Source organism: Cryptosporidium hominis (assembly GCF_000006425.1).
Source record: "Cryptosporidium hominis TU502 chromosome 1 CHRO011114, whole genome shotgun sequence".
NCBI lineage: Eukaryota > Apicomplexa > Conoidasida > Eucoccidiorida > Cryptosporidiidae > Cryptosporidium > Cryptosporidium hominis.
Genome location: NW_667257.1, coordinates 1 through 12,476, shown reverse-complemented (window position 1 = coordinate 12,476; position 12,476 = coordinate 1). Strand labels below are relative to the sequence as shown.

Sequence of the window (12,476 nt, the reverse complement as noted above, 5' to 3'; positions counted from 1 at the left end):
TTATTGAAAAAGATGTTCCTAGTTTGCGAATTACATTATTTGTTTAAGAGAGTTTTTTTTTTTTTTTTTTTTTTTTTTTAAAAAAAAGAAATAACGTCTGAATTCCCTAACTCTTTACTTAATCGTTCATTCTCATGTTATTTTTTAAGATTTTGTTTTTTTGTTACTATGTCTAATTGAAAAGAAATCTAACTTGAACAATATTTATTAGAGCATGTTTCTAGTTCTTCTGAGAATAGTTAAATTAAAAACAAAGAAGGAATATAATAGGTAAAATATTATACCATTTAGTATTCTAAAAAAAAATTGAATTAAAATCAATTTCTTTTTTTAATAAATTAAAAAAACTATTATTATTAGTATTCTTGGTAAAAAATAGTTGACACGTAATGCTTATTAAATTATTATTAATTTAATAAATTAGAAATATTAAATATTGACAATAGCAAATTCTCAAAATTTTTAATATTATCAAAGTTTGATAGAATAATGGGTATATTTCAGATTTGGTAGAGTAGCAATTGAAAATCTTTTTATAAAGCTAAAAAATAACCATAATTATTTATTCTTTATAAGAGATTAGAAATATTCAAATGGACAAATTGCATGCAATGCATGCAAGTTTAGGCGCCACACCAGTCTTTATAGTTTTGTACTTTGGCAAGGGTTAGTCAAAGTTTGATATTTGAGACTAGGAATATTCTAGAGATAAAATCTAAGTATAAAATTAAAGGACGAGAATAAAAAAGTTGGAATTAAGTGGAATATTTTGGAGAAAAAAAAGTGTGAATGAAATAATTTGGAGTAGCAATAAATTAATATATACTACATTATAAATAAAAATAATGGAATAAGAGAAGCAGGAAATTAAGAGTTTATATATTGAATTTTAGTCAATTTGATGTTTTTTGATAAAAATTAACAATATTTTGTTTCAGAAAAAACAGTAATATTGCTTTTAAGAAAAGAAAATTTGGATTTTTGTTACCAATAATAATTTAATTAATTTATTTACACACAAAGGAAAGGGTGCAATTAATACCATAAAAAATAAGCAATATTACATAAAATTTGGGTACAAATAAATATTAAATATTTCCTAATAAATTAAAATTAGGAAAATCATTAATAAGAAGAACATAAAAATAATTCTCAAATTAAAAAAAAATTGTTTCCAATATCGAAAATTTTTCAATGAGAATTTAATATTAAATTTTTACACGTGTTAAATAATAATAAATTCGTAATTAAATTATTTGCATGCATGCATGCATGCATTGGGTAAATCAGACAAAGATTGAAATAGTGTGTGAGAAGGAAAAAAGAGTGAGATAAAGAGTAGGAAGAGGAAGAAAGAGGAGAAATAAATATACATATATTAATTATATATCTATATTTATTTGCATTGATATTAATATTATTGATAATAATATTTAAAAAATCAATTAGACGAGGAAGAAAATACGAAGCTTAGAAAAAATATACATATATATATATATATATGTATATATATAATATTTCATATTTGAATTTGAAGAATAAAAAAATAGAGAAATATTAGTGGAAGAATATACATGAGAGCATAAATATTAATACAGAAATATCGAAAGATGTCAGTGGAAGAGAGGAAAAGCGGATGTACACTAAAACTACCAATAGTGAATGAAGATGATGATATGATGGATTTTTTAGAGATAGATGATGAGGAATTAGTGCATGATGTAAAGCAGGCAGTTTCTCCAACATCATCTAGATCTTTAGAAAATCCAGATTTCAATGGGATTAACTTGCTTCTTTCTTCAACAAATACAACAAATGGAGTAAGTTCAATAGGTACTTCAACATCTTCTGGACAATTCATTCCATATTTTGGTCAGCCATTATTGTTTCCAAATAATAATCAAAATTTATTAAATTTAGTGGCATTATGCATTAGTACCCCTCCTCCTTTTACTGGCCTTCCTCAAAATAATCCTTTCTTTTCAAGCAATGGGATTAATGAACAGGTAAATTTTGTCCCATTTTCCACAGCAGCTCCATTATTCTATTTTGGATTACCAGAAGAAACTTTAATGGGAGGTGGTTATACAGGAACAGGAAACGCAACAAAATACCAACAACAGAATCAGTTTGGGAAAAGTGTTGTTGGTGGACCATCAAATATAAATTTTCCAACAAATGGTCATATTCAAGAAATTGAAAATGGAGTTTGTGGAGGAAATGGTGGTAATTTAATGGATAATGAAATTCAATATAATTCTGCAAAGCTTAGACCAAATGTAATCCAAAATCAGAATTCAGTATTTCCAGGTTGCCCCAATATTTTTGGAGAAAGTGGTTATGGAAATAACAACAATATGGTATACAGCCAACAAACAAAGTTAAATCCAAATAATCAATTAGGATTAATCAACAATTTGAATTTTAATGGAGGAGGGTCAAGAATTGGCCTTGGACTTGGAGTGGGTCTTGGCTCAGGAGGAATAGGAACAGGTACAGGACAAGCAGGAACAGGAATTGGAACGGGATTAAGCTACGATACGCCAATTGAGAAGGAATATGATGTTAATAATATTAAAATTGGAGTAAATGAACTGAATAGGTTGTCTGATCAAGGTCAAAATCACCTATACTATGAGCTAAATCAGAAACAATTTCATAAAAATGGAAATTCTAATTCCAGAAGACAAAACACAAACATGAATGGCGTATCCAATTCTGGAGAACAACTAAATAGCTCTGTTTCACTGAATTCTGGAGGTAATAATGAGAAGAAAAATAGATGGCAACTTTCAGATCCACAATTCAAATCAGGGTATAAAGGAGTGAGTTGGAATAGTAGAATGGAAGCTTGGCTTGCTTTTTTTGTTGAAAATGGAGTTAGAAAATCTAAAACATTTAGTAGCAGAAAGTTTGGATTTAATAGGGCAAGAGAAAAAGCTATCAAATACTTGGATGCTCGAAGAAAGGGAATCATACTCACAACTCCTCCTCCACTTAGTCCTTCTAAAGGAATATATGACAGAATTCCACAACAGAGAAAAATGGAATCTGGACGAGATAATAACTATTCACCTGGGTTAAATGATTTTCAAACTTTTAATAATGATAATATTAATAATAATTGTATGAATATAAATTTAAATAGTAATAGTGGAAATAATATGGATATTACTTGCTGTAATTCAAGTAATAATAACGTGCCTTCAACTACTGCTAGTTCTATTAATTCAAGCAGTAGTAGTTCTCTGCTAGAGACTAACCATACAGTAATGTGTTCTTAAATTTTATTCATTCACTAATTTCAAGATATATTTCAAATAAGAGGAAGGAAGAAGAGGAGGGGGTAGAAACAGAATAACTCTCATTTAGTTTCTAAGCAGTAATTTTTATATGGGTTTAACAAATTACTTAATTTAATTTGGGAATTTGCATATAACAAATAATTGAGTATATCATATTTATGATGCACTTAATTATTTTTATTATATATAGCTAATTGATTATTTTGCAAGATACTCCAATATTAATGAATACAACTTTTTACTCTTATTGTTATAGATAAATGAATACAGTAGTTAAACTCTTACTTTTTTTTCCCAAAAAAGGATTATAATCTTATTAATAATATTTAGATATCTAAATTTAACACTAATTCTGCAAACTTAAAAGAATGAATAGAACTTTATTTTTAAAATTTGTTTCCACATAAATTCTGAAAACGGTATTGCATGCACAAATGAGCGGAAACCTCCACTTGCATAAATTTGCATTTGCATGTGGACAATATAAAAAATAAGACAATGAGGTTTCAAAAAAGATAGTGAGAAGAAAATAACGATATATTAAAAATGAATATTAGTAATAGCAGGTTGACCAAGCAAATAATATAATGATAATCAGAATATAAGGAAAGAATCTTAGGAGTTAGATAAATGCATTATTAATTGAAATAATTTAATATAACTTCTAATAATGTAAATTAAAATAAAAGTACAGGCTATGCAATGGTCCATCAGACATTTTAAAAGTTATTTGTTCTTTTTTGGCACTTGATTTATTGAAAAAATTGACGATGATGAGATAGTTTTAATGTTGTGTTATACATTTAAACCATAATTTACAAGTAATTTAAGCCTGTCTTCGGAGTTCGAGTAACCAGTAATGAGGCAAAGTCTGTTAAATTGTGAGTAAATGATGTTCGGATTATTACCTATTTTACACTCTTCAACATTATAGACACTGCATTGTTGATTATTGCAGGATTCTGCAGAATATTTAAAGAAGCTTGAATTTCTACTTCTGATTTTAAATCCACCACCACAAGTAGAACTACATGTAGACCAGGAGCCCCAAGGGAAACTATCTGCCACAGAGCATGACAATTGATTTGCAATATTCAACGGGGATGAAAAGCTAGCTTCACATTTATCCACAGGATTAACTTCAACCAAATGAGGACAAGGAGTACCACCAGGAGAGGGAATTTGTTGAACGGTTCTTCTTCTTACAACAATAGAACAATTTTCGTCGCATGAAGACCAATGTGACCATTGACCAACTACACATGAATTCGCCATGCATGTATGTGTGTTTGAACATTCTTTTAACTCTCTTGTTTTGGGACAAGGAGCCCCAGAACCTCTTGGTGAAGTAAGGATTGGCCTTGTTCGTTTGCTATATGCCTTTCCATCAGAGCAAAGTGCAGAATCACAACCACTCCAGTGTGTCCAATCACCAAGTACACAATTAATGTCGCATTCTCCATATTTAACAGCTAAGTCTCGACTTCCACTAATCCAACCAATAGAGTGGAAGCTACAACCAATTTCACCCAAAATAAGATAACAAGGAGAAGTTCCAGTACCAGTATACCTGAAATTGAAATGCGTACAATCAGATCTTTGCTTACACCTATTTAAACAATCCTGCCAACTGTAAGTTGAAGTTATTAACAAGTTTCCGTAATTTAAGTCATCATCTAGGTTACATCCCCAGCCCAAAATTCCAACATCGTAATTTGGACAATTTGTTGCCGAGGTGTCTTTACCAAGAGCACTCTGATTGATAATTCCATTTAATACATGGTTCAAAGCAGAATTCTCATCATTCAATTCAGCACTTCCCATTTTACCCCAGTTACGATCACTGCAATTAACAACTTCCTGAAGATGTGGACATCTTTCTAAAGGATATTTTGGCTTGCTTGCGATTGTTCTTGTTCTATAAGTAATTCCACCATATACTTTTGGAACACAAGTACTTGACCAACTTGACCAACTCGAAACAGTGCATGTTGTTGCACAACTACCAGTAACTGCTACATCTGGATTACCTGAAATCACATTTTGATTATTTGTTTTGCAAGTTCTATCACCATTTTGTAATGTACAAGTTCCACCATTACTATCCCAAGCAAAGACCTTACATGGAATCAAGCTAAACAAGTTACTCCTACATCTTTCTCTACATTCTTGCCAGCTACTAGCTCCCCACCATTCTAATCCATTTGCTGCTGCACAAAAAGTTCCTTTATAATATACACCATATTCAGGACAGCAATTTACAAAGCCACTAAAAATTGAAACTACCAATAATATTAAAATTCTCAGAAAAGTCTTCATTTAATAATTATTACACTTTATCACTTAATTTATTATTTAAATCACAATGGCAATCATTCATAAAAACTTATTAGTTTCAAGACCTAATGACGCATATGGCCAATTTTCCTTGATTTCTTCTTTCCTCTAACTTTTCTAATATTTAACACAAATTCCAGTTCAATAAATTCTAATAATATTGGGGAAAAAACTTTTCAAATCATAAATATATCTATACTTTTACAAGAAGAAAGTGGGATCAATTATTCTTTTATTCCGATATCATGGTATTTGTTTACATGTTATTTTGTTTTGGCGGCAAATGTGGATATTTTTTCAATAATTTTTAATAATTATTTATCAAGATCCATACCAGTAGTTGCAATATATATAAATTAATTATTAATTTATTGAACAAAGTTTGAGGCGGGTTTTTGGATATCAATTATAAATAATATTTTATTTAAATGTGGGATTTTGTCATTTAATTAAGGCAAGGAAAATTATTGGCACACACATGCAAAAAGAATTAAATATATTGACCAGAAAATAAATTATAGGAATTAATAAGTGGAGATTTATATATTAAAGTAATAGATGAACTAGAATATATGATTGCTATATAAAGAAAAAAGAGTTTGAAAAAAGCATTAAGATACTTGAAGAATAAGTTTTTAGATTTTAAAATTTTTTGGGTAACTTTGAATAAGGTTGAAGCCACATATACTTTAGATTAATTTATATAAAATACAATAAGTGAAGAATTGTGGTGGATTATAATAACATACATTCGAGATGAAAAAGTTAATACTTTATTTAGTATTACTACATATATATATTGTTCAGAAATATGTAATATGTTCAAAATTAACTCATTATTCAGTAGGTGGTCATGCATCAACATCAAGAGTGAAGGGAAGAAGTAGTAGTGGTAGTAGTAGTAGTAGTGGCGATTTTAATGTACCAGGATTAAATGGATATTTATGTCCAAGCTATAATAGAGACCCAAGAGGATTTGGTTGTTTTGGTATGAATACAGCATATACGGTTAAAAAGAATAGTTGGCAAGAATGTGCAAATCAATGCTATTGGAGTAAATATACAGTATTTGGTAATTGTCAAAGATCTGTATATAATTCAAATAATAAAGATTGCTATATTAAAAGTGGTGATAACAGATGCGTGAAGTCTCCAGATGGAATGATTTTAACAAATAGGCAATCATATATGATCGGAGAGTGTGCGACAACATGTACTGTTTCAACTTGGTCAAGTTGGACTACATGCTCAGGGGTATGTGGTGAGATGAGATCAAGAACAAGAAGTGTGTTATCATTTCCAAGATACGATTATGAATATTGTCCACATCTGATAGAGTATTCAAATTGTGTAGTACAAAATAAATGCCCAGAAAATTGCCCACAGTATGGGGTTTCAATATTGGGATGGGGATGTCAGTTTGAATCAACTTTTTCATTTAATAAAAATTTATTTGTTAGTTATGAAGAAGATTGGAGGGGTTGCATGTCAACTTGCAAACAGGATCCATTTTGTGTAGCTTGGTCGTATAATGCAACTTTATCAGAAGGACCAGATTCTGTTGGATTTTCAAGAGAATATCGTCCATGTTATACACATAGATTTGCTTCAGGATGTCAAGCTTTAGCACCAGGATGGGTATCAGGTAATAAGAATACAATAAATGTTGATTGTGAAACTGGTACTTGTATACATAATGAATGGTCATCTTGGACAACATGTAAAGATCCTTGTAGTAATACTGAAACAATGAGTAGAAATAGGACAGTAAAGACTGTATCTCAGAATTGGGCAAGTACACCTTGTAGGGATGAGACTCAAATTCAACTTTGTTCAGAAAACCCACAAAGTATTGAAACTTGTAAAACTTGTTTAGTAGGTGGTTGGTCAGAATGGTCAGATTGTTCAACAAGTTGTGGAGAAGGTAATAGAGTTAGAACACGTGAAGTTACTAAACCTCCATTGAATGGAGATGATTCAACATGCCCAGAATTAATTGAGAAAGAAAGTTGTAATAAAGATGTGGAATGTCCACATGTTCAATGTGAATTGGGAGAATGGTCTTCTTGGTCACCTTGTAGTGTAACTTGTGGATGCGGAACAACTACAAGAAATAGGGAAGTAAAGGGAGAGAATTGTACAGAATTATCAACAGAATCAAAGAAGTGTAATTTGGCAAATTGTGACGATAACTCTGCATCATGTACTGCAGTTATGTCAGTTTGGTCAGAATGGTCAGTTTGTAGTGAGAAATGTGATCAGGGAGTAGTAAGAAGGTATCGTGATTTTGATTTTACAAAAATTGGGGTTTTTGGTTATAATCCACCCGGTACATCAGAAGAACAAAATAAAGTGAGAGAAATATGCAAGGATACTCCAACATTAGAAGAGGAGCCATGTACTTCAGGAGTTGCATGTACTCCAGGATGTAAATATACTGAATGGAGTACTTGGTCAAGCTGTGATTGTTCTGGAACTCAAACTAGAGATAGAGTTGTTACTTTCCCTGAAGGTGTAATTGATGCAACTTGTCAGAGTTCTAAAGATACAAGATCATGTAGCAAGCCTGAAGGTTGTACAGAAACTGCTCCAGATTCTGGAGACGCTACACTTGCCATTGCTATTGGATTACCAGTTGGTATTCTTGGATTATGCATTATTGCTGGTTCTTTGTTTTTAATTGGTGGGAGATCAGGTGATCAGGAGGAGGATGAGACAAGTTATCAATACTTTGATCAACCTTCTGCTACTTTAGATCAAGACTCAGAATATGTTCAAGAAATTGGTCCAGAGAGTCAGAACTGGGCTAGTTGAGACAAAATATTCTTGATTAGTAATTAATCCAATTAGATAATAATGATAATAATAGTAGTTATTTTAATAACTTTGTTCTTTAAAGAAAATCTGGTTAGATTAATTACTACACTATTTGATTATATTAAGATTTTAAAACACGGTACCACTAGTATTATAAATCAATTTAATCAAACGAGAAATATTTATATTCACAAATATATTATACCTAAAAGATAATCATGATAAAAGAAGTGTAATATTTCTAAAGTTATTATTGAAGCTCATAATATTTATATATCAATAATTTCTTTGGAAAATTAATAATATAGTAGGACAAGCCCTTAATTGAGTTGAGTTGATTTTAAGCTAAATTTGGCAAAATCTTCCTTCTTTTTTCTCTTGATATTTTTTTTTATTAATTTTCTACCTAATTTTTTTTTTATTTAATATTAATAATAAAATTAAAATGGGGGAGTTGTGCGCCAACACGTGTGCATGCAATTTCCCCACTTAATTAAAATAATGAAAATAAAATTTATAAATGAATTAAGAAAATTGACTAATGGTATCAGTATTGACGGAAAAAAGTGGTAATTTTTACTCCATGTAGTAATAATGTTGTGTAGAAGTATTGATATTTATTATTAATTGCTCTATTCTTGAGAGTAATTCTAGTTTGGTTATAATTACCTCAAACAAAAGTTACATAAATTTGAGATTAACCATGCATTTAATTAATTTTGTGTTAAAAAACTGTTTCTTATCTCGGCTATAATATATATTAACATTAATTCCTACTATATTGTTTACAGTGTAGGGCGGTTGGAATGATAAAACAAATTGGACTGTTTATTGTAGTCTGAAAAAATTATATGAAAAGCCCGCCATCATAAAAAAAGTATGATGCATGTAGTTATGCATCTGTAAAATGCAGTGTCTTAATAGATATAAAAAAAAATTTTGTGAATAAATAAAAAGTGAAAAGTTTAATAACTTTTATCATAGGAAAAGAAGCAGAATTATTACATTAATAGTAAAATAAGAAGCATTAAAGTTAGTCAAGTTTAGAAATATGAAAACAGCTTTCCAAGGAGAATTGAATTTAATGAATAATTACTATGAAGGACCTCCACAACAAAGTCCAAGACTATCAGTATTAGATGCAGGAGCTACAGGGTTTGGCTTAAATGAAATATTTAAAGTAGCAACTTTTGCAACAAGTTTTGATCATAGTTTATTTGGTATAACAAATGCAAGAGCAGCAATGGCTACATCATATTTTATTGGACTTGGATCCTTTATTGGATTCATAATATTAATAGCTTTAATTCGAATTATATACTTTGCTGCTAAAAAGAGAAATAGTAGATCTGAGTATTCCAATCCAAATTCACAAAGATTCGTTGTTAGATCATCTGACGATATTGTTTCAAATAATTTTGGATCTGATGAATTTCCAGCTATTTCTAATAGAGCAAAAGTTTAATTTAAGATTTAATAACCTACAGAGTTAAACAACTATTAATGTTCAACGATCAATATTAATATTGAATTATTTTATTCAAATTTTAATTATTTTTGTTACATGCACACAAAATTAAAATATAATGCACACAAATTTTGAAAATAATTATTTTAAAAATTTGTAAAGAGTTCCATATTTCAAGTCAATACAAGTTTTAGTGTTACATTTTCTTCACTTTATAACTATGGTTTAATGTGAAAAGTAAAGAATTTGATAGATTAATAATAGATAGGAAATTTTATTCAGACAAAAAGAAGATAAGATTTTCTAGAATCTATTTATCTATCTTTTTTTTTTGTGATTTTTCAAATTATTCTCTTTTCATTATTTTCTATCTAAATTCTATCATTTATTTCTTTTCCTATGATTTTTATCTCTAATTTTTTTTTCCCTTTTTTTTCCAAATTCTTATTTATTTTTTCTATTATTATTAATTGTAATAAAAAAAGTAAAGGCGCGCGCCAAACAACGGGACGGCGGGCTTTCTGAGATGAGAAATAATTAATTAAAGAGTAAAAAGGATAAGAAAAACTAGTCAATAATAATATTAGTAATATAGTATAAAAATTTACATTAAAGATCAGGATTGGATTGATAGAAAAAGAGGAGTAACCAACTGATCGTATTTGTTAAATTAAAAAGTGTACTAATTACCTTTACTTGGGGATATTGGCTTGTAAAGAAGATTATTATATTATTATATAATTTCAAAATTTCTTCTAAAAAGAAAGAGAGATAATTTATATATATATTATATATATATATATATAATATATTTAGATAGTAATATATTATATTACAAATATTTAAAGGTTGAAAGAAATATATTGGTTAGTAAATAAGAGAATAAAAAAATGATGCAGCTAGTATTTACTTCAAATGGAAATGGACGTTCAACTTCAATCCTTTTGTGTGACTGGCTATTCACAATTTTAGATTACTTAGATAAGAAAAAATCGAATTCATTTTATGAAAAAGTTTGTGAATTGGTTAGAGATGATATATCTGAAGTAGATATGGCATCTGTATTTGAATTACTTGTTGAAAATTTGGATGGAATATTTGAGATTTTGAAGGATGCTGAAGTAAAGAAAGAAATAGTAATACGTGATGATGTTAAACGAAGTTTTGGAGAGTTATATAAAGAATCAGAGGAATTCTTTATACCATTAATTTCAATGCTTCTTCATCCAAAGTTTGATGAATCAAGAATTGATACATGTAAGAAGATTTTCCTTGAAAAATTAATGAGTAAAGGTGAAATCCCAAAATTGAGAATTAATGTATTACAGGTTTATTATGATATTTTTGGTCAAGATCTTGAACTTCTAGTAAATATATTAAAATATAAGGCACAATATGGTTGTTTTAATAACTTTGAAACGATGGAATCTTCATTAGATATGTTAGAAAAGAAGATTACAAATATTGATGAATCAAAATCTGAATTGAAGAGAAATTTGTATTTGGGTATGTATGATATTATATCATCAGAATCAAAAGATAATAAGAATTATTTGAATAAGAAAGCTTATGATTATTTAATTGGATTCTTTGAAACTTTTAAATCAAAAGATGAGATTTCTCAATCAATAAGATCAAATAGTCACATACTTGATTTAGGAGTACAGTTTCTTATTTCAACCATTCTTTTACCAGAAATATTATTCTTTGATTCATTACTGTCAATGCCAATTTACCAATATATTAAGGAAAATTACTCAAAAGAGTATAAAGTTTTATTGGAATTATTTGATATATGTTATCAAGGAACAGTTGGTGATTTCCATGATAAACTTCAAAATAATAACCAAGAATATCAGAACTTTCTTGATAAATTACCAATTTTAAAGGCTAATGAAAGTAATATTGTTAATAAACTTCAATTATTAACTATTTCAACATTGGCAAAAGGTAAATCATCTATTAAGTTAGATGAACTTGAAAAAGAATTCAGACTATCATCATTTGATACTCAAGATGCTGTAGTTAATGCAATAAGTGTTGGACTTATTGATGGAAATATCTCAGAGAATTCCAATACTGTTAATATTAATTGCGTTACAAAGAGACAATTTGGTAAAGCTGAATGGGAATCTTTGGATAAAAAACTTAATCAATGGATGGGACATCTTACTTCTCTTTCTTCTATTCTTGCTAATAATAGCAATAATAATAATACCAATAATAATGTTAATAATAATAGTAATAATGAGTAGTTTAATAATTAATTATGCTGTATGAGATGAGAATACTTAGAACAAAGTTTTCATACGGAAAATCAATCTCAAGTTGCTTGATATTTTTATTAGCTTTTCACTTAATTTTAAATTTATCAATTCTTATATATATTATATTATTAATTGCATCATATCATTCCATCATGCAATAAAATATATTCGTTTTTACACTCACCAAATCGGATCGAATCTTTCTCAATTAACTCATAATATCTTCTTGGTTCTATTCTCTCATCATTAATAAATGTACCATACTTGCTATCTAAATCTATT

At 28.6% G+C, this 12,476-nt stretch overlaps 5 protein-coding genes across 5 annotated transcripts; 4 read left to right on the top strand and 1 right to left on the bottom strand.

The window, feature by feature from the left end:
- Positions 1-1,610: 1,610 nt before the first annotated feature.
- Positions 1,611-3,284, top strand: Chro.10392 (erythrocyte membrane protein PFEMP3). Its single annotated transcript, XM_661373.1, has 1 exon — positions 1,611-3,284. The coding sequence occupies one exon, from the start codon at positions 1,611-1,613 to the stop codon at positions 3,282-3,284; it is 1,674 nt and encodes a 557-aa protein (XP_666465.1).
- Positions 3,285-4,100: 816 nt separating this feature from the next.
- Positions 4,101-5,624, bottom strand: Chro.10391 (TSP1 domain-containing protein TSP3 precursor). Its single annotated transcript, XM_661372.1, has 1 exon — positions 4,101-5,624. The coding sequence occupies one exon, from the start codon at positions 5,622-5,624 to the stop codon at positions 4,101-4,103; it is 1,524 nt and encodes a 507-aa protein (XP_666464.1).
- A 774-nt stretch (positions 5,625-6,398) lies between these two features.
- On the top strand, positions 6,399-8,456 carry Chro.10390 (thrombospondin related adhesive protein). The annotated part of the gene is made up of 1 exon (XM_661371.1): positions 6,399-8,456. One exon carries the CDS (start codon positions 6,399-6,401, stop codon positions 8,454-8,456), a length of 2,058 nt encoding a protein of 685 aa, XP_666463.1.
- A 1,054-nt stretch (positions 8,457-9,510) lies between these two features.
- Chro.10389 (hypothetical protein) lies at positions 9,511-9,924 on the top strand. The annotated part of the gene is made up of 1 exon (XM_661370.1): positions 9,511-9,924. One exon carries the CDS (start codon positions 9,511-9,513, stop codon positions 9,922-9,924), a length of 414 nt encoding a protein of 137 aa, XP_666462.1.
- Positions 9,925-10,817: 893 nt separating this feature from the next.
- On the top strand, positions 10,818-12,182 carry Chro.10388 (hypothetical protein). The annotated part of the gene is made up of 1 exon (XM_661369.1): positions 10,818-12,182. The coding sequence occupies one exon, from the start codon at positions 10,818-10,820 to the stop codon at positions 12,180-12,182; it is 1,365 nt and encodes a 454-aa protein (XP_666461.1).
- The last annotated feature ends 294 nt before the right edge of the window (positions 12,183-12,476 follow it).